Here is a 27,970-nt window from a genome sequence, read left to right as displayed (position 1 = left end):
AGATAAGAGTTAATTTCACGTGGATCGTAACATTTAGAACATCACAAAGAAAGGGTTAGAAAACAAAACTCCTTTTATTTTTACAACAGTTCATACAAGTCTTTTGGGTTTTTTTTTGGCTGAACTTTAGAAGAGCATCCTTGGGGCTTCTTTCATGCTGACTGTGCAAATAGCTTAAGTTGAGGTCATGAAAATGCTGTAATTTCCTTTGATATCACATGGAAATACAAAAACTCTCCCCTGTGAATTAAAATATATACATTACACCTTTTGCACAATTTGATTGCAAGAGGCTCAGTAACGACTAGGCTGGGCAAACGTTTGATGTGCAGTCTGAATATTGATAATAGGCAGCATATATTACCTAAGCTATGGTCTTAACCCAGAGCCTGAAGGTGTTAAAGTACCGGATGCTTAAATGCCTTATTTCCACTGCTGTAAGCAGCAGTTTGGAGCCTGAAACCTGAACGCTGTTGGTGCACAAACCTGCATGACTGAAGTCAGTGGGAGCAGCACGGAGGAATTCAATTGCCAAAGGATCAAACATTGATACAGAAAAGCTGCGCTAGTACAGCTTGGGAGATGATGGTAGAAAGGAACACTTCCTCTTGCAGATCTCTTCAACATAAGGAGGCAGGGAAGGTGAGGTGATTTAGCAGTAAAAATTCTGGATAAGAATTGGGGGAGGAGGAAAAATGCTCATAAAGCATCTTTAGTTACGGGTTTCATCTGATGCTTTCTTTTTCATTGAACTGAATGATTGTGTCAAAGTCTCCGCTTATAATAGAAGGAACATCTGTCCATTTATCACTAGGAAGATGGTCTGTTTTCTTACAATGCACTGTTTATTTAAATATTCAGTCACTTCTCCACTTCTTGTACTCTTTTATGACTTTTTGGAAGTCGATGCTCCTACAGCTCCCATACAAGCTGATGTGTCACAAATGCCTGGAGTTCCCTGAGCCCCAACAGCACCAGGAGTCCCAGGATCCCCTGGAAGACCAGGTTCACCCTGAGCACCATCCTGACCGTTCTTAGTAATTCCAGGTACACCAGGAAGTCCTAAACAAGAAGGGGGAAAACATTACATGTAATATTTTCTGACTTTCATTTAATATATATATAATTTCATTTAATATATATATAATTTCATTTTATAAATATATATATAACTTTGCAAGTTCTTAAAATACTTTATCTGTATATCAGACTTGTTACAACTTGTTGGATACGAGATGTTGAATAAATTTTACCCTAAGTTTGCAGTACCTGTGTTGGTTTGTTGGAATTACCCGAGTGTAGTTAAAGGTGGGTGTTTAATATTACGCTGCCTGTTTAATATTGTTTATTGTATGGGTCAGCTTGGACTTTTTACTGACCTGGATTCCTCACTGCTACTTCCCTTAGTCCATGAAGGACAAGAGTAAATTTGTGCCCACGTTTATTCTGCAGGGTCCCTGAATAGTTTTGCTTGCTAACCAAGCTCCACTCCGACCTCCTGCTCCCCACATCCCTCCTTAGTGGGAGGCAGTGGCATTCAGCTGCTTCAACTCACTGCACATCCCAAAGTCTGATCGTGATTAAGCATCCTACATGCTTTAGAAAACATTCATGTATCAATGGAAACTATTTTACGGAAGCATGTGAGAGACAATGGCATATAAATATTCTTATTAATGAAAGTATGTGGATGCAGAGCTGTCCTTCTTAGCTTCTGCTTTAGTTATGACTCATTACATTGTTTGCACATTCTTACCTTGCGGCCCTTGATCACCATCAGGCCCATCAATTCCCTGCCCGGCCGGTCCTTTATCTCCCTTTTCACCAGTGTCACCTTGAATCATAAACAAACAATGTCAGTGTTTCTAAAAGCAACGAGTTGTAAAACCAAAAAGCCTCAGCTCAGTGCTAAGTTCTTTGCTTCTATCTTTTAGGATGCTGTGCAAGCAAAACCATCCTCTAGAACTGTCTGTACAAAGACTGATCTATTCTCCTTTACTGCTGAAATCAGTACCAAGTTGGTCATTTATTTCAGTGGGTGTAAGACAGAAACTGCTCGGCTCAGTCTCACCTCTGGGGCCAGGATCACCCAGCTCTCCTGTTGGCCCTCTATATCCAGGGGGACCACGAGCACCAGGATGGCCAATGCTGCCTGTTGCTCCTGGAGGACCCGGTGGACCAGCAGGACCAGGGCGCCCCGTCATCCCAGGAGATAAGGGCTTCCTCAGGTTAGCAGCTAACTGTGCAATTTGATCTGAAAAACAAAACCACAACAACAGCACCCTACATCAAAAACTGCACGTCCAACATTTGCACTCTTGGCTATTTGGTCAGAAACCTGCCTGGTGCTTTATGCTATTTCCTATTTCCTAAACCACCTTGAAACAGGGGCAAGTACTCTGGAAAATAAGCTCTAAAAGTAAAGCAGTGACGTCAAGGAAAGAAAGACACTCGCTTGGAGCTGGCATGAGGACTGGGATGTGCCATGATGGGAAAGGTAGGAGCTGACACAGGTTCTCAGTGACACAGGTGAGGGGGTATCAGCACTGCTGGCAGCACACTGTGTGTGTTGCCCCAAGGAATCATTAAAGAAATACTCAATTCAGGAACATTTAAGACATCCCAAACAACCATTTCCTGCAGAACTTCCTTCCGTTAACAGCCAATGTATTTTTCTTACTAAAGATAAAAAGGAACAAATCTCAGCAGACATCTCGTGTTCAAGATCAGCCAAATACAGTAATTGAAGTTTGTTTTCTCCCAGCAAAACTCACCACTGATCATTTCCCCACAGAGTTCTCTTATATGTTGTTCGCTGGCCTCTTTGCCCTGCAATGAACAGAGAAGTCGTGCTTTATGCAAACCACGTTATTGATAACAATCACTGACAGATGCATCTTGACTTGAAATTCACTTCCAGCAGCTCAATAAGCAGCACAGGATCCTGCCTGAAAATGAGATAGATCTTTTTCCCCCTCTTCAGAAGATGACAGCTTCAAGTTAGAAGCTGTATCACAATATAAATGGCAGAGATTAACACCAGCATTTCAGGGCAGGTTTAGAGTCTGGGCCTCACTTAAGTGCCAAAACATGAGCCTGGACTAAGTGAGAGCTCTGACATCTGGAGTAGGAGCTGTCTGCAACCCTTCCATTATTCAGAGCAGTGAACAAATGTACCACAGAAACAGACAATACTTACAGGAGGCCCCGGTTTGCCTGTGATGCCAGGTACGCCCTGCTCCCCCTGATGGCCCATAGGCCCTGGGTGTCCTGGGATCCCTGGAGCTCCAGCTGTCCCATTGGGTCCTTGAGCACCCTTTGGACCCAGTTCTCCTCTTTTTCCTGGCTATAATAAAGACAAATAATGCAGCACTTAAAGGTCAAGGAAATACATCACTGAAAAATAGAGTAAGCATGTTTATAACTAAATGTTATGAGGCACGAGTCCGCAGTGCCTGACACATACCTCTCCTTTTTGGCCAGGAGGACCAAAGGGACCCTGTTAGAAAGATAACAAAAACATGAAAGATCCTATGGAAAATGTCCATTGAAAGTCCTTTCTCCCACTCTGCAAGGTCTGGGAAGCAGTGTTGATGTGCACATGGCATACAATAGGCCACTCTAGTAAAGGGGCCAGGAAAAATAATGGGATATTGCAGACCAGATCCAGGCTTGGCACCAATGAACTTGCCTTGCCCCCCCCCCCCCAGCACTCTTACTGCACTGATGGCATTTGGAGCACTTGCATTTGTAGTTCTTGTATTTGTAGTTCTGTACATTGCTCTACTGTTCACAATTCAATTCTACTGAACTTAAGGACACCTACCAGTTCTCCTTTGTCACCTGGGAGACCGTCTGCTCCAGCAATGCCCTGAAAGCAGATGGTAGAATTAACACAGCACCTAACAACACACACAGGTTACTCTGAGACCCGAACAACCTCAGCTCCTAATGGAGATGGGGGCACTTAACAGCTTATTATCCATCACCCCCAGGAGGAAGCTCTACCCAGGAGCTGCCCTGCTTAGTGCAGTGTGTGGTGCAGGCAGCTTGCACAAGGACAAAGAGATGCCCCTTGCCACGTCTTGGCACTTGGATGCCCGATGGAAGGAGCTGGAGGCAACACAAATCATTGCACACAGCTGCTCTGGCACCACTCCACGTGCTGTGCAGCAAAGCTTGCTTATTGCACGGCAATTAGAGCAGATAATAACACTGTTCTGGTGACTGTATGGCTGGAGAGAGAAACTCAATTCAAGACAAACAGAGGACAGGTTGGCTTTTCCCTTAGCAACAAAACAGAGACCACACAGACACTGAAACTGGGAAACAGAACAAGCAACGATTGCTGGAAAATCACTTCTGCAGGAACAGAGTCAAACACCGACCTGATCTACATATTCAATGTAAATTACATGAAGCTCATCACAGAAAGAACAGCCCTCACTTACCTGGTTACCTTTGGCACCGATAACACCAGTAGGACCCTGAGAATAAGTAAAAGAAAGGCCATGAGCTCACACACACACGCAGCAGTGAGTCAGCCTAACTGCCAGGCAGGAGGGATCAATGCTCATTCACATTTCTCAGACATAGGAAGAGAATTAAAGCCTCTCTGCTGCTCTTACAGCACACTGCAGCCTGCAGCCCAGGCATTTTATACCCTAAGAGCAACAGGATGCATTTCAAGTCTTCAGAGCATCAACAGCTCTCAGAGATTTAGAGTTACGTGCTCCTCACATGGAGCTTCAGGGAACGACACAGGAATAAAATACATCCCAATGATGCACCATTTTGCCCTTCAGATCAGGTTTCTACAGCACATTTGGCACCTGGAAGCTGATTGTTCTTTAATAACCCTATAGTAACCAGACCTGCAGACGGCTCGGCAGGAGGAAGCCGAGATGCAGACAGGAGCAGAATAAGGACCTGTCATTTTGCTCAAGTCAAGCACTGAACACACTCCTAAAAGAAGGGGGAGGATTTCTGCTAAGGAAGAAATAATTCTTGGCACAACAGACAATAGCACATGGAAATGCAGGAGCTGCTATAGCTGTAACTCCTGTCTTATGCCTGCCCATGCCAAAGGCAATATATTCCTTCTTGAACATCACCACCTTGACCTATACCTCCAACTTTTTGGACCCCTGAGGCAAGTGCCAGCTGTGCACACAGAGGTGGGAAGCTGCTGGGGTTACCCAGCCCTGACACGGCAGGTTCTCCTGGGGAAAACTGTTAATGAGCTGCAGGGGTTAAGAAATAATCAACAATTACATCTCAGAGCGACCACGTTTAACTTCAGAGCCAGAATTAAAACCTTGGGGTTGTTTTTTTTTCTCCTCCTTTTTGCTTTAAACATAACTTGTCCCCCTGAGCGGCTCTGCAGATAACACTGCTCTGTGCAGGGCCTCTTTCCCCTCTGGAACACACGTTTCTTATGGCAGCAAAGCTCTGAATACGGGCAGAGCCACAAAGCTGCTCCTGTCTCACACCTCAGGCTGCACTGAGGGCCTTCTTTAAACACACACAGAGGAGCCTTTGTGAAATGCACCGTTGACACAGAAAGTTCACCTTAATGCTGGAGTCAGGGCAGCTGCCCAACTCACGGCTGCTGCTTTCCTACAGGCCCTGAGCAAATGCCGTCTGCTCTGCCCTGCTGCCTTCTTTTAAACGAGAAGGAATTCATTTACATTAAAAAGTTGGATTTGCTGTGAGGCGTGGGGCCCTGCGGTGCTGTTCAGAAAGGAATCACAGAGCAAACTATAATTAGAAATATAATCCTGAAACCCTAATCAAGGCACGTGAGTGACAGGGTGAATCAGCTCTGCTGTGCTAGAGGAGGGTGGGTGGGAAGGTTGGAGTGACATGAAAAACAGTTGTCTATTCTGGCTTAGATAGGATCCCATCCTGCCTGGAACTACCAGGAGCTCCTGCACTGGAAGGGAAATGGGCAGGAATAGGAACTGAGGCAGAAAAGAGGCAGATGTATGAATCCTGCTGCCCACTTGGGGCATGCAGGACAGGGGGAGCATCTCATGTGCCAACCTGCTACTGAGTCTGCATCCACTTGCTGTGATGACATCAGCTGTGCTGTGCTGGGGGGACCAGCTAAGCTCTAATTTCACATCTCCCAAACAGGAAGGAGTTACAAACGTTGTCTTTTCCTTACCCTGTCACCAGACTCTCCACGAATTCCAGTTGGACCAGGAAGGCCAGGTTCCCCACTGGCACCTTTGGGACCCTGTTAGGAAAACAGCAAAGAAAAGAGAGCTACAGATTAGAGGAACAGGGAACCCTGCATGACATCCCCAGAGCTCATCATGTTTGAAAGCACTGCCTTGGATTTCCTCTCTCGTTTGTTCCCCAGGGACCATTTGCTTGCTGTTGGCATTGCTTTTTCTGACTGCTCAGTCAGTACAGCCTGCTCTCATTTCTGGTCAAGCACATTGACCAGGTGCTTCATTGCTACTAGAACCCCATCCCAGGAGCTGGCAGCACACACCTGGGGACAGAGAATGGTTGTAAACCAAGGAGGGAGAGGTAGAAAGAAGATGAGTCCTCTGTACTGCAGAAGGGAAAAGGAGCTCACTGATGACACCAGGTGTCCAGGCAAAGGAGGAAGCAATGGGGTCCACACTCAAACCCTCCTGATACAAACACTGAGCATCAGTTCTAGCAGGCAGCTTGTCCACCCTGATGTTCTTTCTATTGCACTGTGTTCATGACGGTGTTAACCCAGTCCTGGCAAGTGGAAGGACATTGTTTCCCCTCATTTGCTGCCATCACACAATGCAGAACACAGCAGCCGACCAGAACATGATGTGTGTGAAGTGACCCTTGTCTGTACACTGACCTGGAAGCCTCGGACACCGGGGGCTCCAATGGGGCCTGGGAGACCAACGGGACCCTGAAAACATAAGGAGATGATTCAGGCTCAGGTAGCTCACCTGTGTCATTAAATGGCTCCATCTAACAGAGAAAACACGCAGTTTCATGCTGCAGAGCACTCACTCATCCCAGTGGCACTGTTGCCTAACAGCCATCACAGCGCTGCTTGTTTGTGTTTGTACTGACACTTGTTGATACTGTTACTATCAATAAAAATGCTTATTTCTATACATTTGTGGTTAAGAACACATCACACTCATGAATGGTACAGATTGGTGACAGCAAAAGATGAAAGTACACAGCCTGTCCTCTCACCCAGAATAGCCCAGGCTTGAGGACACTGTGTAAGTTAGAACTCTAAGAACACAAGTCAGAATTAGAAACCACTATTAAAAATAAGCACGGGTTCAGCTTCCATTGCATCCACACCATAAGTCTGCAGCGATGTAATTACCTGAAATGCACTTTCTCTTCAGCTATAACAACACGATACCTTTTGTGGTACTGGCAATTCTGATGAAGAATTGCAGACATAAAAGCAAATATTATGAATAGAGTTCATTTCTAAGGCAGATTTCCCTCTCTTTGGGCATCTAAAGAGCAACTGCATACAAACAATAAATCATTATCCTGCTCAGTTTCTTCCAAGTGGCACATACCAGAAACCATGTCAGACTTGCTGCAGGCTTCTGGATGTCAAAATGAGATTAATGGATAAAAAGAAAACTAAAAAGCCCATAAGAACCACTAGAAGGTCAGGTTCAACTACAGTGGTAGCACTAGGTAGGGAATAAGAGAATAAATGGTGTCCTATGCACAATTGAGGACCTCAGTGCTCTTCAGCCCAAAGTTTCACAGAGCTGTCAGTGCAGAAAGCAGAATGTGGCCATTTATGATTAGTCTCTGCCTCAAACATGTCCTGAGCTCTCCCTTGGTATCTGGTTCATCAGCAGCACACTACTTACAGTTGCTCCTCTGGGTCCCGGCAGACCTCTATCACCAGGAATACCAACATCGCCCTGAAACAACACCAAAGTCATCCCTGGCACTCAAGAGCATCAAATCCTCCTTCCCCAGCATCAAATCCTCCTTCCCCAGCCCTGCTGGGCCACTCTGCCCATCTGTCTTATTACTGAAAGCTTTCCTTGTGCAGGGAAGCAGCACATCAGCTCCAGCTTCACAGTCTGGTTTAAAGCTCAGCAGAGCTCACAATAAAGGTAAATGATGGGGATACGTACGGGGATACCTGGCTCTCCAGAGGGACCTGCCTCTCCCATCTCTCCAGGACTGCCCTGCAGAGGAAAAAGCAAACACTCCAATAAGGAACAGTTTCAGAGAGCCATCTCTGTCCTGTCTGGAGAAACAAGCTGGCAAACAGAGTCAGAGAATAAGAACAGCTTTAAGCTTTTACAGTTTCAGGACAAAGAAGAGAAATCCAAAGGACACTTAAAGAATGGGGGAAGGAAAGATGAGATAATACTGCTAGGAAACACTCAGTCCTTCTATTCTCAAAGATGAACCTCACTCTCAGGACCTTGACAAAAAGGGGCAAGCTTCTCTTCCGAGCTTCTGTAAATGACTGGTGAGACTCCTGTGCATCTGGTACATGTTCCGTGAGCCAGATACAACAGCTGTCTCAGCAAGAGCAACCTCTGTTGTTTTACCTCCTCAGTGGCAGGACACAGCCTGGGCAGGAACACAGACACCCTCACTGAGGGTCAGCCCTCCCCCTGGATGCACCTGAAGGCACCGAACCTCTTTGCTGTGCAGGTTAATGGCTTCCCCACCAGAGCCCACCATTAGACAGACTGACTCACTTACTGGTTCACCTTTAGAGCCTTTAATCCCTGCTCTTCCAGGCAGTCCCTGGAAAAGAAAGAAAGAAAGAAAAAAAGCAGTGTAAGAAGAAATCAAGCAACTAAATGTATTATTCTAGTCTGATTTGTCACACGTGCAATAATACAACAGCAACGTTTCGTGCGGTGGAAACCTCCCTCCTGGGGTGTCAAAAATACTTTGTAAGACAGGAAGAAAGAAATGCTTTATCTCTATGTAAACAGTTGGAAGACTGGAGACATAAAACAGTTTGACAATGAATACCCGGTAGGGCAAGGATCAACACGCTTCTGAATCACAGTCATAAGGGATGCTCATCAATAGGATAGAGAAGAGAAAATCCCACTCTGATCTAGATTTTAAGTAAGGCCAGAGGGCCAGAAGCCAGGGCTTTACTATGCAATTATTTGGTGCTAATCCAGATGTTTCCCATCCTGTCTTGTACATCACTCCCTGTCTGTATAGTGGGGAGAACACACTTCGAATGGGTCCCTTTGTGTGCACAGAATGAAGTTCCCCTCTCCCAGCCACGCTGCTTTGATGCCTTGGAGGTGAGCAGTCAATGCTGCCATACTCACAGGAAGTCCGTTTGGCCCCTTCTCTCCAGGAACACCCATACGAGCTGCGTCACCCTGTGGATATCAAGAGGTTACGAGAGACCTTCTGCTACTGGAAAATGGTCTGACACAAGGAGATGACACATTCCCTAATAGGCATTTGCAGTCTTCTCCCTCCCCACGTGTGCTGGACCAAGAGCCTGTTTTGTCTACAGGAGGCCCACTGGACACAAGGGCTGTTGGGTGCTTCCAAAGATCCCTTGCAGCTCCCAACCTTCACAGTCCAATAATTTACATCCCTTGGCAGCACATGGTGCACACTGTTGCTGTGGGATCGCTATTCAAAAGCCAGGCAGCGAGTACCTGACAGCACTTTGTCTACAGGCAATTAAAATAAACAGATATCTCTGTCAGCAGCTCTGAAAAGGCATCTCTGAAGGCCTAGAGTCAGCCAGTAGGAACCACAAAGCATAGGGACACAGTTTAGATCATACGTGCATGGCCCTTCCTTCTTTAGGGAATTTCCTTGGGATTAATTAATATAAGCAACTTCACTCCTCTTCACTAGTCACACTGTTGGAAAACTCTAAAGGCAAAAGCTTTCCAGCAGTGCTTTTTCCTTGACAAGAATCAGAAGCTTTGCAACACCCATAGGACAGTAACAAAGTCTTTCCTGCACAGTGTGTAAGTAGGGCTTTACAAACCTTCTCACCATCGAGTCCAGGAGCTCCATCCCGTCCATCCTTGCCAGGTATGCCCTGCAATCACATACGGCGCAGCTTAAGGTTATAAGGCAGACATTGGGGTCGCAAAACACATTTGCAACAAAGAACCTTTGGGCAATGAGATTTCCAGTCATACTTAGGAAACCAGGGGAAAAAAAGAAGAGCAGTGCTACTAGAGCCTGGTCCAACCAGGATGACACTGAAGGTTATGCAGATTCACAGAGCAGAGGGGCTTGAAAACAAAGAATTTAAGATGCAAGATCTCTGCTATCATGTTTTATCTTGTCATCTGCAAGACAAAGAGACTTACATCCTATTTAATTGACTTACAGGTTCTCCTATGAGCCCACGAGCTCCTGGGTTTCCTTTTGGTCCAGGTCTACCCTAGAAATCAACAATAAATCCTGTGTTATCCGGGACACAGCCCTTATGAACAATCAATAAACCACGGCGATATTCAGACTCTGTGAGGACATTTCATTCAGTTTGCACCAACTCTTGTCCTGTTCATACAGTCACAGTGTTTCCTTTAGCAAGCAGCAGAAACACGAGCCAGTGCTGGCTGCAGTGCAAGATCAGATCCCTCCCATTAATTCACAGTGCCTGCAGTACTTTAGAAGAGTGCATAAGAACAACTATTATCCCCTTTTTAAAGGCATAATTAAACATCAGAAAACACACAGCACTAAGAGCAAAACCTTCTCCAAGGCAGGACGGCCAGTTAGCCCCTGCCACTGCCACCTCCCTGCAACAGAGCTCAGCCAGTAATAAACAGGTCCTCAAATTCTGCTGTGCTTTAGAAACGGACAGTGCAAAGTGCTAAAAAAAACACAAACCAAGGGGGACAAGCCATAATAAAGCTGTCAGACAGACTGCTCTGAATGTCACATCCAATGCTGGAGCAGATGGAGGTTTTACTGCACTTACAGTATCGCCTTTGGGCCCTCTGAATCCTTGAGGTCCTTTGTTTCCTTGGTCTCCCTAAGACAAAAGGGGAAAAGCCATTAAGTATTTTCATCGCTCTCAAAGACTAATGCTTCCAGAGTGTAAATGATGAAGGGTTTTTTGTGCTGTTTGCCAGCATTAGCAGAGGCGTGAGTGTACACACTCCCTTAGGAGCTGGGCTGTACTTTCTGTTACACTCTGTAATTCCTGAGACACAGATGAATTGCAGCAAGGACTTTGCAAGCAATCCCTCAGGGCAGAGACAGTCTTTCCCTTCATCTACTGAAACATTTTCTTTCACCAGAAACAGCGGAGGAAGAAAAACTAATGGAAAATGCTCTCAGAGAGACCATAAATCTGCAGATGCAGATATAGCCTTTCATTTGGGCATGCAAAGGAAGGTACAGGGGTCCTTCCATAGAGGCATAGAGCACAACGGAAGGAAAGACACTGTGAGATGTGGGTCAGGTGAGATGACATTGCTTTAACTGGAGGGAAAAAGGTGATGGGAATAATTTGCTGGAGTTGGTATATCTCCTTCCTGCTCGTTGGCAGTGGAGTGGCAGTGCTCAGAAAGGATAAACATTAGGCTTTGGCTGAGGAAGGCAGGCCACAAAGCAGCACATACAGCTTTCCCCGGAGGTCCTGGGATTCCAGGTGGCCCTCTGAAACCAATGTCACCCTGCAAAGAAAAACACATCGTTCTAATGCTGCTGTTGGCAGAGGGTAAGTAACAACATCCCTACCTCATCCCACAGCCTCAGAAAACACACAAAACCCCGGAAAGCTACTTCATATCTCTCATTAGTTTGTAAAACAGACTTGCAAAAAGATCCCCCTCTGAACAAGCAAGTTTTCACTCCAGATCTCCCCACCATTATGTTTGCAACACACTGATATCATTCAGAGCCTCGATATCTTGCTCTCGTTCCTAAATCAATGCATGATTTTATCAGACTCAAAACCATTCAGTCTCTAAGGTCAAGGGACTCCGGCAAACTTCCAAAGCCATGATGAGATATTGACCCCATTCTCATTGAAGAGACACCAGGCCTGATCCTGCCAGTCCCTCAGGTATGCAAACTCATTCTGCCCTTGGAAGGTTGTTTTGTTCAGTGGCTGTACCCTGTTCCCCAGTTGTTGTCATTCATGATAACGAACACCTGCCATATGGACTTCACATAGCAAAAATCAGAGGTGGAGGGAGAGAAATCAGAAGGTTTTTCTTACTCTGTCACCAGCTGGACCCATTGGACCAGGGAGTCCTCTCAGTCCTCTTGGGCCCTAATTAAGAAAACAAATCAGTTAAAATCCTATCGCTGTTAAAACACAAAATGATAAAACAGAATATCACGGCCATTCACCAACACACAAAACCTTCAGAAACACCAGGGAACGGCAGAAAGCTCAATCTCCTGTTGCACAGAAATGACCCTTCCCCCTTAGGTGATGACTTCAAATTGACACTTGTGGAGATACTCCATGTAGTCAAGCTTTCAGACTTTCTGCAGCCCGATTGCCAGGCTGTCAAGCCATCTCAGCACTCAGCATCAGAAAGGAGCTAAGCATCCAGGGCTCCATCAGAGTCTCAGGATAGAGGCTACTGTTTGAATGTTTCATCCAAGATGAGGTGCCAACATCAAGACCTGAACAAAAGCTTTGCCCATCTAATATGATTTTACTTCTTTTTTTCCTCCCCTTTCATCAATTTTCTCACGTGTTTTCACAGAGAGGCAAGAGTTGCCCCTATAGTATGAAGTGGTCATTGGCAGCATTCAGTTTCAGAGCAAAAAGATAATGGGAATCAGTCTGAAGAGCAGGTGTTACCTGCAGGCCAACGCTGCCAGGGATGCCTGGAGGACCTGGAGGGCCAGGGCTGCCCTGGAAGAAAGAAATGAATTAGGAAGAGCAGAGGTAGCAGGAACCTGCCCCCCCAAAGCCAGTACCTTCCCATCTTATTCCTTCCTGAGCTCCCTCCCATCCGCATTTCTGCTGCAGTTTTTGCTTCTACATCATCTCTGATTTCTCTGATCTTAACATGATGATTGTTGGGAAGATGAATTTCCTTGAAGTAGCAGCACACACACATACATGCAGAGTAACGGAAGCAATCAGACTTCAGACATGACTTCCCTTTGCTGTTCAGCTCACTGCTTTACTCCCCTTGCCTTCTCATTAAAACTATTTGCTGTGGTGCTTTTAAATACCAAAGTCCCCTCCCCACCCCTTAGATTAAAGTTTACCTTCTCTCCTTCTTTGCCTATTTCCCCAGGCTCTCCTTTGTGACCAGTGTGTCCCTAGAAATAAGAGCTCAAGTTACCCCATTTCCAGCACAGTCTTATTACAGAACTTACATTTTATCAGATAACTGCAAGACCCAAATCCACATGATGGAAATAATGTGAGAAATAATCTATACATGTAATACACAGATAGAAAACAGATCAATAATCTATACATGTACAGCACAGAAAGAGAAGTTTCCTGTGGGCTGCAACTTAGAATGTAGGTACCACAACCAAGCAAACAGAAAGCTGCCCAGGGTTCACAGTGACATCTGTTTCGGGAGACACCTCTGTCTCTGCAGATGGCATTTTTCTTACCTTGAAACCTGGCATTCCTGGAGGACCAGGAGGACCTGGTGGGCACAGAGCTGGGCACTGCAAGAAACAGGAGCACTCTGAGTTAGTGAATACACACAGTGCATCCGTGGAAGTGGGTTTCATTACTAAAGGAAGGGAAAAGGCCACGTCTGGAAGCACGTGTGGGTTGTGGCTCTAAACCCACTAATTCACTCATACCGTAACACGTTCAGTGGCACTTCCCTATGGGAAAGAGGTCCTAAAATAGGTTCACAGGCCCACAGCAACCCACAAAATAATGATTTCTGCTTGGTCAGCTTCACTTAGAGCATGATTGCATGGACTGTGAGGAATTCTGAAGGCTGACAGCTGTTCACAGCCCAGAAATAATGGAGAAGCACAGATCGTCAGCAAAGCAGCTCAGTTACCTTCATTAGGAACATTTCTACACATGCATTGACCCCTATTGATTTCCATGGGGCACCTCACCTAACTGAAACAAGGGCAAACATTAAAGCTTATCAGAAGGGGATGTATAGAAAATTAATCCCAATACCAACAAGCTGGTGCCTGCAGGTGTCCAGGGCTGGCTGAGCCCATGGTGGGGGGACTCTAGCTGGAGTGGGAATGAATCAGAGCATGGATATAAGTTTAATGGGGGTTCCAAAAGCCTTTCTCTAAGAGCTGTGTAGATAAGAAGAGTATTTTCTTCTGCAGCTTACACTTAATTATTTTTTCTTTTAATAAAACTTCAGGCTACATCTATGTGACAAGAATTTAGTTTTCTGGTACATTCCACAGTGTAACTTAAATTAAAACTGCAGAAATAGTATCCTTTCCTATTAACTTCCACGTGACTTGCCATAAGGTAGTCTAAACTGACTCTGAGTTTTTTGGGGCACTCCAATTAGAAAACCAGAGATGCTGTCACAACAACAGCTGTGAAATCTGGAAATGTCACTTCTTCCATCGCTCATGGGCTTCACAGTCCCTTCATTCCCTTGAAAGAAAGGAATCACGGCGTTCTCATAAAGAAGAAAGTCTAAACAAAGCATATGCCCACAGGAGCTCCATGCCATCGTCCATAGAAATAAACAGTGCAACACGCACAACCTTTTCTCTTGCAAAGCAGGATTGGAAACAGATGCATCAAAATCTGTTGCCACTTGCCAAATGCTAAGGTAGTTTTGTAGAGGAAGAGTGTGTGCAAAACCTGCATTTGGGAAGCAAAATGGAAAGCAAAGATCATGCAAAAAAAAATCAGCATTAATATATCCACCTCCTTGCAAGAACATTTCAGTCTTCCAAACACCTACTCATTCAACACTTATGCTTCCTGTAATATGGCAGCACGCTAGACCTATGTCTGCAGGTCTGAATGGCACACGTTGACCTTCCTCCAAGTATCTCACTCAATGAAAATGTTCTTATGCTACATCAGGAGAAACTTACCTGAAGGTCCCCACCGCCTTCTGGAATGACGCCTGCAAGACCCTGAAATTCATAAGAAATGGTCTTTAAGAATATCTAGGCAAACAAAAGGAAGAAACTTTATCTCCAGAAAATGTACCTTACAATCCCAGCTCAGCTGAATTAGCACAGGGCAGATACAATGCCACATGGTGTGAAACAGCCCCTGAGCCTAGAGGGTTACTTATGAGCTGCAATGGTCCTCAAAATGGACATGGCAGACTTGAACTGGAGATGCACAGATTAGCATGGGAAAGGTCCTTGAGCCTTAGGCCATGAAGGCAGCAGTTTCAGGGGAGCAGCTGTACCTGACCCTCTTTATGTATTGGGGGAAGGCCCTCCTGGGACCTATCTGACCTTCTAAAGAAACTCAGCAAGCAGTAAATAGAACAAATAATAAACAAACAGGAGATGATGATCCACACACTGAAGAGCAGCCAGTGAAGTCACTGCTCTCCTCGGAGCTCAGTGTTTAGAGGCTGCTGAAACTCAGCCCAGAGAGGGAGTGCTCACAGTAATTGCAGCAAATAAAACATATGTGTTCTGGCAGCAAGATGAAAATTCTAGACTCCCCATGGGAAGTTTCTCACATTCATTCACAAATCTCAACTTACGGGAGGTCCGGGTGGTCCAGGAGGCCCTGGGAATCCTGGCAGACCAGAAGGCCCCTAAAAAGTGATAAAAAAATATAAAGATTTTCTCTTCTTAACTATTTGGATGAAAACATGAAGAGAGAGGAAGGATAGCTACCAAATGCTACTGCATATTTGTGAGTGTGAGGCAAAATATCTCCAACTAGACTAAATGGCACCTTTCTGCCTGCAGAGGATTCTAGTGCCATCAAGAGAATAACAGATCCATGTGCAAGTACAGGGAGTAGAATGGAAGAATATATGCTGTACCTACATCCCTGCTTCTACTGGCTCTGTATCTCTCCAGTGGAGCCGTGGGCATCCAGAAATGATTGCATGCTTCTACAGAATGGGCTCCCTCCAATCAGGCTCTTTCTGCTCTCACTGAGGGTGTTGAAAGCACATGCCAGTGGGGACAGATCTCTCTTCTCCTGACACTGACTGCTCTTTTGCTGTTACTCATCATTGGTAAAAGATCTGTCTGCAAGAAGTTGCGCACCAAAGCACTGCAGCGGTCGACAAAGGAGACCCTACACAAGCTGATACAAGGGATAGCATTGCCCACAGGCATTTGTAGAGCTTGCAGTGCCTCGTGCATCACACCTCCAGAACAGAATAAGAAAACAGAAATGAATTTTGCTCTTCTGTGGTCGTGATATGTTTGATAAGTGTGAAAAACTCACCGGAGGACCCCGAAATCCATTTCCACCTGGAAGCCCACTGGGTCCTGGAGGCCCCTGTTGAACAGAGAAAAAAGCCTTACACCTCAGTGACCCCACATAGCTGCCAAAACCCAGGAGCAAACAGTCTGGCTGTATTCATTTGCTTAATAACCCAGAGATGCCCAGCCCCAGACAACTGCTTTGCCAACGCACTTCTTACTTCTTGCTTCACCTTCCCATGGAGCCTGCTATCTGCATTGCCACACATTGCCAATATCTGCCCCACACTGACTCAGCTCTGAGGCATCCCGAGAGCCTGCTGAACGAAAGCTGCTGCTCCAGACATGGCTACCTCCAGCAATTACAAGGCTGCCCTGCCTTGAATCAACAGCAGTGACAGGCTGCACTGGGGTAAGGATACACAAGAATGGACCACAAAGCTGCCAACCTGCAGGACTCCAAATCCTGCTGTCCAGCACAAGGAAGGAATCCAGATTAAAAAACAAACAAACAAACAAAACCAACAGAAAAACCCATCCCTTACATAGTCATTTAAACCCCTTTGGGATAAAGAATCTCTTTACTTACTGGAGGTCCTGGCAGTCCTTTACCCTGGAAACAACATTTAAAAAGATCACTTAAAAAATGAACATACGACAGGAGGAGCAGCACCTCTGAAAATGCTGCTTCATTTTAACTTTCCTTTCAGTTCTCATAACACTCTCCTGCCCACACTTACTGTAATTTGCGATGAGAACGCAGAGTCTTAATGAATCATTTCATTGCCTCTAATAATTTGTATTCCCTTTACATCCTTGTTACCTATGAGATATCTCTAAATAAAGCCATATACGGTGGTGACGCGGTAGTGGAACAGGGACATTTATGAAGAACACATTCTAATTTATTCATCTGCTTTCCCTGTCTTCAAACATTTGTTTGCTTCCTGAAACCTCATCTCAGCTGACACCCACTGGCTGTCCTGCAACGCGAGATCCAGACCTGGTTCAGTGAAGTGGGGGTACTGAGTTAGCTGTGGCCATCCAACAATGTGAGCGCCAATATACGTCGTGCTGCCATGTTTGGGAAGGGCATTCGAATCATCTGCTCATGGCATTTGAACCAGCATAGCAAGCTCTGAAGTTGAGCTCAGCTTCATGAAGAAACAGAAATACTGATAATTGCTGGGGAAGGCTGCCAAGTTGTTTAGCATTAACTGAATGTCTTTCTAGATGCAGCAGCTGTATTCAGAAACCCTTAGGCTTGATGCTAAATATGGATATACAGTTACCACTTGATTTGATGGAAAAGATTTAAGGGGGCTTTCTTTACAGAGACATCACTTCTGGTTGTTATGAGCTTAGCATGGCTCTTCTATTACTCCATCAGTATAGACATTAAAGCTAAATATGACTTTCCAGTACATAATGAGATGCTTAACATAGCAATACAGATTTCAAAATGAGCACAGAATGACCAGGGATGTTAGTGCAGCAAAATAGCTCAATATATGAAAGTCTGTTTCATTTACTTATACAATACAAAAGACATTATCCGATAGAAAGAAGATTTGATACATTGGTCTTCATCCCAAGCTTGGTGACTTTATAACATCTCTGAGACCAAGAAGCAGCTCCACATCACGAGAACAGTTCAAACATAGATACTTAAGACCTAAAATGATATTTTCACTCATTCAAGTTTAAATCTCTTGATCTGGGATACAAGGCTTCCCCTGTTCTCCTGGGGCAGGCTCTGTCACCCAATGACACACCACCCTTACACATGCAGATCTGGGAGTTACTTACAGCTGGTCCAGGTGGCCCAGAAGGTCCTAATGCGCCCTACAGGAATAAAACAACAGAGTGCAAATTAGCAGGTCAATCAGAAACTCCCACATGGTAAGACATCAGCATCTGCTCTGCTTGGAAACTCCAACAGTGTCTGAAAGAAACAGCACACAGCTGGGGATGCTTGGCCAAACTTACAAATACAAGGACAGAAACCTATGGGTAATGATGATCCTGTTGTTATAAATTACTTGATCGAACAACACTGTAAGACAGTAGGGAGCTTAGCTCTGAACCGGCCCCAGCAAATTCTTCCCTCATTTGTTGGCTATGAATATCTAAACATTCACAAACTGTAGTTTCATTCAGTTGAAATATTCTCATTCATTGTACTTGCACGATGTAGATCCAGTGATGAAATTATCTGGAACCATTTACATGATCTGGATTTGTTCTAGTGTGTATTATCACTTCACGCATCTCCCTGCAGGCAGAGGTTGTGATGGGGCAGCTTCTGCCTTCTCATTTGTTTCTTTGGCAAATCAATTCCCAATCTCCTTTTCTCCATTCGCATTCTATCTCTTAAGATCACCAAACTCTAATCAAGCTTACATTGTAGACTCAAATCGTTCTTGAAATTGCTGAAACAAAATTTGCTTAATTAAAGATAAGCTACCCAGCTTACTCTCAACCCCTCTGCTGCACTGCAAAGCCTTCCTCAGCCTCTCACCAGCTGGACTGACTAAACCTGCTCTCCAAAAGTTCTCAGGATTCTCTACCAAAAACATCCTGAATTGGAAATAAGTCACATCCATCCCCAGGACCACAGGGACAATGCAGATGGGCAGACCAGGAAGGCAGACCAAGAAGCATCCCAGCACACGGCTGCTCACTGTGATCCTGAGGATGACCGCAGCCTTTCTTCATGTTGGGCATACCAAACGAGATTAGAAATGTTTTCCCTTATTAAGTCTAAAGAGAAAGATACCGAGGGCCCAAGTGCCTCATTAAGAATAGCCTTGTGAGGGAAGGACTGTAATCCAATCAAAATCAGCTCTGCTGCAGATGTCAGCTCATTCATTTTTCTTGCTGCTGGTTACTCTGGTTTTCATCTGGTTGCTTTTATCTTTAGGCTGAAGTCTTTATACACCATTGCCTACGGGATGAGCTGAGATCTCTCCTTGTAGAAAACACAGAATTTCCAGCATCTACTGATTTACACCCTTAATCCTGCTCCCACAAATACAAAAAAAGCTGGATAGGCCCCTTCCACTATGTCACTGTACTCAGATTACCAAGTGCTGGTCCTTTCCCCTCCGTAATATTGAGGGTGTGGGGTGGAGCACTCAGTGGTGAACATCTTTGGTACAGTCATGGATCACCGAGTCCCTGAGCAAGCTGGTGTGACTCCATTAAATCCAAATGAAAAACTCTAATTTATACCTCTACTTTAATAACACTGACTCAACTCATTCTCCTGATAACAATGTTCTTTCTCTACTGAAAACAGTCTTAGCATAATTTTCCATTTTAAAGCCATATGCTTTATGAGTATACAACTATTGAGAGCAGGAAATACTTGATTAATATGGCATTATGAGCTCATAAATAAATAATGCATAGCTAAAAAACAGCCTTCCGGGAGCCCACTTCCATTTGCCAAACACCTTCACTCTCAGGCACTTCAGAAATACATGTCTATTCATCACAAGGCACAGTGTGTCTTCACGCATGTCTTCAATCTCACAGCAGTCAATGGACATCTGCTGCTTTCAGTGCTTCCCACAGGACCCAACTGCCTTCTTAAACTCGTGCAAAAGAAAGTCAGGATAACCACGCTGCCCTTTTAGAGTGATAGAGCTTTTAGAGCTTCTTTTCTTTTTCCAGGCTTTTATTAGTCCAATTAAAATGATTTTCTAGACAGATCACTGACCTCAAAAAAAAACACCACAAACCTCCCATAAATGACAACATGCCCCAAGTTTGCCCCGTGCTGACAGACTGAGTTAAGAGACAGGGGAAATCATGTCAAATCAGAACACAAAGTTACGGTAACTCTGTGTGCTAGAACGCTGTTTATGTGCTCCTACCACATAGTTGGAAGGGGAAGTTCTTGTGCCCAGGAATTATCTGCTCCATTACCCCGCTAACTCAGACCTTGTATGCTAAAGTAGGCATGGGCAAATGTTACCACTGAACATAAAACAGAAGCACAGAACTTCTCAGTTTTCTGCGTGGTCCATAACATTTCTGTTGTAAAAATCAAAGTTCGGTTTCCCAAAGGTGCTGCAGTCTCATCACAGTCTGTGAGCTGTTGGGGTTTGTAGCCCAGAGATCTGTGTTGACCCATCACTGCATCCCCAAGTTCAACAGAACTGTGGACCAGCTCTGGATGCAACCTGTAATGACTTGTGATAGAAGAGAGGAGGATGGCCATGCTGGGTAAAATCTGTGCTGAATGGCAGCACACTCACCTACACTTTGTTCCCAGTGTCATAACAGAGGCCTATGTATTTTTCTGTCCAGTTACAGATGACCTGAAGGACATCTATAGCATCATAGGCAGTCATTTCTTCCTGTGATGTCCCTCAGCAGAGCCATAATACTTAGGAAGTAAGAGACCGAGGCTCAAAATAAAGACCCAAATAGCTTCACTTTGATCAACGTTTTAATTAAGTCTATGGATTGCTTTTTCAGATGCTCAGAATACCACAAGAGCTGTTCTGCACTGCTATCTGCACTAAAGCTATCCAAAACACACTCAAAATCATGTGAAAGAAAGCTGGATCCCATGCCTTGCACCTACAGAAAAACTATTTGGGTCTTCATTTGAAAGGTTTAAGCATTCTGCAAGGGTTCACGGATAAATAACCCGCCATCATCAATACCCCAGTGTCACCAGTTCACAAAGGTAGGAGGAGTCACCAGTGTAAGCAATGACAAAGTTCCATTTCAAGGCACTGGAGACACAACGTGGTACTCACACGGTCTCCTGGAGGCCCATTTGGGCCAGGTGGGCCATCAGTTCCCGTTAAACCCTGTGGAAATACAAGAATAAATGTAAAGACAGAGAAACACAGAAACAAGAGCTGTAGGAATCCACTGTCACATACTACCCTCATGTCAGACTTCCAGGAAAACCTAACCTCTTCAAATCTCTCTGTAGTTAAACAGGAAAAAACCAAAAGCAAATTACCTGTACTGTTCCCTATGCATTTTAAGTACAGAAGAACAGACACCAGGACAACATTCATGCATATGAAATGCTTAAACAGATGAGCAAATACTCACATCTACTCCGGGAAGGCCAGGCAGCCCAGCTTCACCAGCTGCTCCGGGCTTTCCTGGTGCACCCTTTGGTCCCTATATCAGAAAACAGGCAATTCTTTATAATGTAACAAATGAAATGCAGCACGTAGTCTTCATCAGCACCAGACTCAAACTGATGCCAAAAACAAACACGTATATACAACTAGGTGCCAGTTTTGGTTGCACTGGCAATGGGTGAGCTGTATTTCAGGTACAGAACCATAGGATAGCCTGAGTTGAAAAGGAACATAATGATCATCTTGTTTCAACCCCCATGCATGCGTGTCCTCCTCTAGCAACAAAACAAGGGAATTTGTTTCTCCATAGAACCAGTGCTGAGTTAACATGGAAATTCTGCTGCAGATCAAAACGAAAGCCATAAGACTTAGCTCCTGTGCACTGCTTCTTCCTAAGAGAACAAACAAGGTGACAGCAGCCAGGTAATACTTACTGATGGGCCTGGCAAACCAGGAGGGCCCGGCTCACCCTGAGTAAAGAAAAAAGACATCAGCGTTAGTGATGAACATCTCCTTTCTGTTGTGTTCTTCTGACAGCAATACACACAACAGCCACAGTGCTCACACCTCCCTCCATGCTCACACTAAGATTTACCGTGCTCAGGATGAAGAAGGTAATGCTGTGGGATCCTGTTACCTCCTAAAGCAAGATGAACCTGGATAATCCTTTTCACGTTGCCAGTAGCAGACAGGGAGCCTGAGCATGTGGGTATCACAAGGGAGAACTGGAGTGTCCTGAACCACCCCCATCACCTGCTTTTCTTTCCACATACACTTAGGAACTATTTACACTTTGACTTAGCAGCAAGCAAGGCATGGAGGAAGTTGGATGGCTACTATAATTTTCAAATACCTTCCATGGTAAAACAGAGATGCTATGAGATCCAGATATCCAGGACACACTATGTAACAGTGCTGCTACCACAAGTTTGGGACTAACAGAAAGGAAAGAACAGTATCCAGCCATTTTCTTTATACGACTAAACCTGGACAGGAAAAGCAAATGAACAAAAGGCCCAAGTGATTTCAATCTCCTTTCAGCTCAGCCAGCCACAGGGGCATTCAGGAGCTCACACAGACCCCAGACAACAAGATGTTTGTGCTTTATTGTCAGTCCCTGTGAAAAAACAATTGTCTGCGAAAGCCAGGAGCTTGTTGAAACTTGACAGTCTCAGTTCAGTTCCTTGTTTTGTCCGCAGGCAAATCTCTTCACTCCTGCACGTCCCATTTTAGGTCCCTGGATGAGGACTTCGACTCCTGGCTTCAGGGTAAGTACATTAATAGTGTGAGCAGATTGTTTCTTGTGGGTGAGGAGGGGGCACAGGGCACATTGATATCCTGGAAGAGGAGAATCCAGATGGAAAAAGAGTGCTTGCTAACTGAGCAAGGTTGGTCTGATAATTAGGGGTTATTAGGCAGTAAACAAAGGCATGCAATTTATAGCACTGTTCTGCATTTACTGCATCAGCAGCTGTGAATTCCCTGGGCTGTCCCATAGACTGGTGGTTTTGATTTGCTCAGCCATGGGTTGACACACTGCGCTGGTGGCTGATCAGTGCTCAGACCAGAGGGACGTTACACAGAGGTGGCATTGTGCTCTGGCTTGATGAAGAAACTCTTTTGCCGTTCATTACCCACAGGCTTCCCATAAATAGTTATCGTGATCATAGGTGGGGAAGGTCCCTTGCCAAAGGAATGAAAGGAGCAGTTCTTCTGCAATGAATGGCTTGGAAGGGCAGCATCCCTCCTTCACCACACTATATTTCCAACCCCTTTTTCCCCCCCCTCAATCCTGTGACGGCAATACATACAGCAAGGTCACAGCACTTGCAAATGCTGTTTGGGACCATCTTAGACCTTGATCCTGCCATCAAGGACCCCTGTGGGACTCTGCAGGAGCTCCAGAACTTCAGTCAGATGAATCAAAGGCCTAATAAGTGTTTACACCCTTAATGCCAGATCACTGGGAATTAGTGGCAAAGGTTGTCAGCAAAAGGAAGTGCTCCCCTGGGTGCTTCATGAGAAGGAAGTCAGTTTTCTCTTTCTTAGTAAGCCTGCATTAAAGTCAAGCCATGAGGTGAAAAGTGGAGGGGGCCGGGGGGAGAAAATAGAGCTTGATTTTTGATCAGCAACAATCTCTTATTAGCAATTTGGGGAATTACATTCCTAGAAATAATTCACAGGAACTTGGCACTAATTCTTTTGATCGCAACATGCTGTTCCTATTCTTGGGAGGGAGATTTGGTTTGGTGCTGCGTATGAAATGTGAAGCATGTTAAAGGCTGTAATTATAAAGATTTCAGAGGAACTGAATGCTGCAGCTCCCAGAGAAAGGCAGGAACAAAAGCAGCAGCTTCTAGAAATGGTACTTATGGGGCTCATTCTGAGATGTTCCAAGTAACTCAGCTGCATCTTGAGCACATGGCTCAGGGCCTATGGTAAGGGACCACTGAGCACTTCGGCACCACTCATCAGTCTCAAAGCGACTCTTCCCACACAGCATCCATCTAAAGCCATCTATGAAGCCAATGCAGGTGGTGTGGCCTACAGATAGGGTCCAGAAGAGTTCTATCTGTGCTTTAAAAGAAAATGCACCACTGCAGAGAAACAATGAAGTGCCTTCATTCCTTACAGAACTGACAATATTACTCAGGCTCCACCCATTGCTGCATTTTATATGGCATAACTTTTTGGGTGCTGCCAGAAAAACAGTATCCCTTCAACTGGAATGCTGCATGAGCATCCTCAACACCAGCCACGGCCACAAGTCTCTTCTTTTGTGCAGGTCTTTAAAGGTCTGACTGCCTGATTGAACTACAGAAGCTATCTCTGAACAGCTGGTTTCATCTCATGTTAACAGGGCACAACCTGCATCTGGATGAGGGTTGTAGTTTGAGCCTGTTTGAATGGCAGATTGCTCCCATTGCAGTCAGAACTCCATGTCTGAAGGTGGGACTGCAAGACTTAGCACTTCAAACACTTTAATCAGCAGTTTGATTTATTAGGACTGGGTTCTTCACAATAATTAGATGTTATTTACTCCTGTCCCATTTTCTGAAGCTTTTAGCAGTGGATAAAAGGTGTAGATTCACACTATAAGTGCTTCCCAGGTTCCCATTACCAACAGCCACCACAAGCAATGCTGATGCAGCTCCTGAATAAGGTGCAAAATACGCTGTAGAAAGGAGCAGAACAGCAGGATCACAGGGATTTGTTTCCTTCCAAACACTGTTGCCTAGAAGCTGGTTACAACCTGAGGTCTGAAGGGCTTTGTCCCTTCCCAAATTCCTTTTTATACAGAATTCCTCTGCATATAAAACCAGTCCCTATTCCGCAAAGCCTGCTGGCCACAGACTCCATGGGCTCCCTGCAGCTGCAAGGAATGTGTTTCCTTTGCCCTCCTCCCCATAGGCCTTTTATCACAAAGAACAGCAGGGAGATATCAGCTCTGAACTTCACGTGCTACAAAACCAGAATGAGATTTCCAGCAAAACAGACTCTTTTAGATGAAAGGACGCTTCAGAGGGAATAGCTGCAAATGAGTGAGGTTTTCTCTTCAGACCAGCATTGCTCACATCAGCCTCTACGGAAGCTCAGCAAACAAAAAGGCTCCTTGTTCACCTCTTAGCAGGGAGCTAACATATATCTTTTCCCCTTTACATTCTTATCCAAAAGAAAATGACCTGCAGGGAGTGAATAGAGTTTTTCAAGGCTGCTGAAAGGCTCAATTGCAATCAACTTACTTCGGATGTGTTTTAAAATAACCCATTGTAGTTCATTATCAGCTTACAGAGACAAGCATTACTCAAAAGGAGCAACAAAACAGGAAACTGCTCCTCTGTATTTGATACCACCTTGCTGAACGTTTATCTGACACTAACCCATTGCCGCCTGCAGAGTAAATACAGCTCTTCTCCAACAGACTCACAGAAGCAACATTTAATTTCTATAGAGACAGCTATCAAAGGCAATAGGACAAGTTATTTTTCTCCTCTCTGACATCTCCTGGGGTACACAGCCTTCTATCTATACAGGACATGGGCACACCTATGGAACTGCCCCCTATAACAAAAGGTTGGGGTTTATTTGCTGTTTGTGCCATTAAAGGCAACTTATATCTGAAAAGCAGGGGGGCATATTCTGACTTTGCACGTCAGTGTAGATTGGAGATTCTGCACTGACTCTGTTGAAATAAAACACAAGAGCAGCATTCATGTTGAGTTTCTTCAGGCTCCACATGAAAGTGGATGCTCTGAAGCATCACAAGCCCCTCTCAGAGCTACAGAACATGCAGTAACAATGACCTGCAACATATTCATGCACTCAACCTTCCACATTTTATTCCCCCTCCTCTACAGACAGCAAAAGAGAAAAGCACAGCTCTGCAGGCACAGCTGTGAATCCTTGCTCACAAACTACCTTCATCCTGAACTTTACTGAGATAGGATATAGATCCTGCAGTGAATGAGGGCACTCAGTTCTCCATTCTCTATCCTAACCACTGTAGGACAAGATCCTGTAGGTTCTCCATACCCATTCAACTCTGCAGCACAGCCCAAAGGCTCAGGAGGACAAGCAACACTTCTCTGCTCAGCTCACTGCCTCTGCTCCACCCCCTCCCTCCCTTCCTCTGCTATGTGGCACTCACATCTATGCCGTCCTTGCCAGATGGTCCAGGGGGTCCTCGGGGTCCAGGAGGGCCTCGTGGTCCTACTCTCTGAGAGTGTTGGGGGGGGGATGAAGAGGAAGAGAGAGATTATTTTTCCATCAGAATAAACACACAAGCTAAATAAGAAAGCAATTGTTGAGTTCCACAGCTACTTCACCTCATGGGGCCTCACAGCATCCTGGGCAAACTTGGAGGAGCTCAAAACAAGGCTCTTTGGAAAATACTTTTGAGTACAGCCTCAGCATCCCCAGCCACTTTAATAGATGGGGAAGGAGAGATGGAAAGCAAAGGGGTTTGGTTGCACAGGTTGTGTTTCTCACTGCCCATAGAAATGATCCTTATGGGGCAGAGGGTGAAATGTAGGGTCCATGGAAAATAGGTGATAACACGTAGCATTAAAAATGCATTCAGTCCCCAGCCTGATGGGGCTGATGGAGACAGACAGACACTGCTGAAGTCAGGATAGGAAAAGGAAAAAAATCTCCTCTCTGAGCAGGGTGTCATTTGAAAACCTGGGCTGTTGGATGTGTAAGGTTGGGGGAAGGAAAGAAAGGTCTGATAAATGACTTCTGTATTGAGAGGACTCCAGAGAGCAACTTGCTTTAGCATTGGCAAAACAAAGCTTTCATTGTGGAAGCAGCTCTGCTCGTAGCAGATGAGGGCAGCTCTGAATTTCCAAACCCAGACTGTAAAAATTCCTTACTGGCACAACAAAAAAAAACCCCTCACTGAGGAGTTATTTCCTCAGGCAAAAAATATTAACACCATGCAGAGAAGTTTAATATAACCTCACAAATGAAGGGAATAAGGATTAAATGTGTTCTTTTATAAATGTGAAGCTTTAAAAATTCAGAGGGAAAGAATAAAACATTCTCTGACTCATGGAGAACCAGATCAGGAGATCCCGGGCACCTCATTGCTTCACCATGAAAGAAAACTGTTTCTCTTATAACAACAGCTCTTCCTTTCCTGGGGTTTTATCTCTTGCAGCTCTAATTGGAAAAGAAAAAGCACAAACAAAACTTGCACAGAAAGTGTAAAGCAGCAATTGCTGCACACAAGGACACAAAGTAAAAGCCTATTGATGCAGGTATGAAAACAGCTCCTTGCTCTAGGCACGGAGAGTACAAGCTTTAAAACAACTTTTGACTAATGACCTGCTATTTCCACGTTTCATCCTGTAGTTATAACACACACACATGGCAATGTACCTTTCCCTTCTGCACTCATTTCTTGAACATAAAACCAATGTGAAAATTCTTACCTGAGCTGATGTTGTGGCTAATAGCTGACAAAGGAAGAGAAGCCCAAGAGTGGGGAATACAGTCATCGTGCCCAGGCTCTGTCTCTCCTTTTTACTCCTGGGCAGCCAAACTGTTTCTCTCCCCCTGGATCTTGGCTTACAAATGAGACTCTTCGCCTCCAGATAAACCTGCAGCTCCCAGTGGAGGGGCAGAGCTCAGGAGCACAGGCAAGAGGGGCTGAGCCCAGAGGAAAGAGAAGGCTTTGCAAGGAGGTGGGAGCAGGAGGGGGAGCAGCAGGCAGTCATGAAGAGAGGCTCTCATTCATGCCCTGCTGGGCAGCCCCAGCAAGCAGGGAAGGAACATAAGGAACAGCTGAACTACAGACACGTACAGGAGAAAATTCTGCATCTCCAGCTGGAAATACGTTGTTCCTTTGGTCTCAGCTGAGGTATTTCTCAAAATGCATCATCACTTCAGGACTGGACAGATGAAAAAGTGACAGTCATCCACTGCCTGAGACTACTTGAAAAAACTAATATACATGTAACGAGTGCAAGAATTATAGAGAAGTGCACTTACTGCTTGGTGAGATGGTTTGTTAGCTCTGCCATAACCGCTTTCTGTTTTTCCTTGAATGAGACCCA

General features: G+C 45.0%; 1 protein-coding gene across 1 annotated transcript; it reads right to left on the bottom strand.

The window, feature by feature from the left end:
* Positions 1-55: 55 nt before the first annotated feature.
* COL9A3 (collagen type IX alpha 3 chain) lies at positions 56-27,719 on the bottom strand. Its single transcript, XM_015881597.2, has 32 exons — positions 27,347-27,719; positions 26,062-26,130; positions 21,848-21,883; positions 21,379-21,450; positions 21,072-21,125; positions 18,106-18,141; positions 16,886-16,909; positions 16,319-16,372; positions 15,618-15,671; positions 14,986-15,027; positions 13,555-13,611; positions 13,195-13,248; positions 12,779-12,832; positions 12,182-12,235; positions 11,580-11,633; positions 10,934-10,987; positions 10,337-10,390; positions 9,986-10,039; positions 9,303-9,356; positions 8,710-8,754; positions 8,127-8,180; positions 7,854-7,907; positions 6,854-6,907; positions 6,170-6,241; positions 4,452-4,487; positions 3,827-3,871; positions 3,467-3,499; positions 3,200-3,346; positions 2,775-2,829; positions 2,072-2,254; positions 1,757-1,834; positions 56-1,062 (listed from the first exon to the last, which is right to left on the bottom strand). The coding sequence occupies exons 1-32, from the start codon at positions 27,410-27,412 to the stop codon at positions 887-889; spliced, it is 2,028 nt and encodes a 675-aa protein (XP_015737083.1). The 5' UTR covers positions 27,413-27,719; the 3' UTR covers positions 56-886.
* Between the last annotated feature and the right edge of the window lie 251 nt (positions 27,720-27,970).

Source organism: Coturnix japonica, chromosome 20 (assembly GCF_001577835.2).
Source record: "Coturnix japonica isolate 7356 chromosome 20, Coturnix japonica 2.1, whole genome shotgun sequence".
Taxonomy (NCBI): Eukaryota; Metazoa; Chordata; class Aves; order Galliformes; family Phasianidae; genus Coturnix; species Coturnix japonica.
Note: the sequence above shows the minus strand (reverse complement) of the source record. Positions and strands in the feature narration are given on the sequence as shown.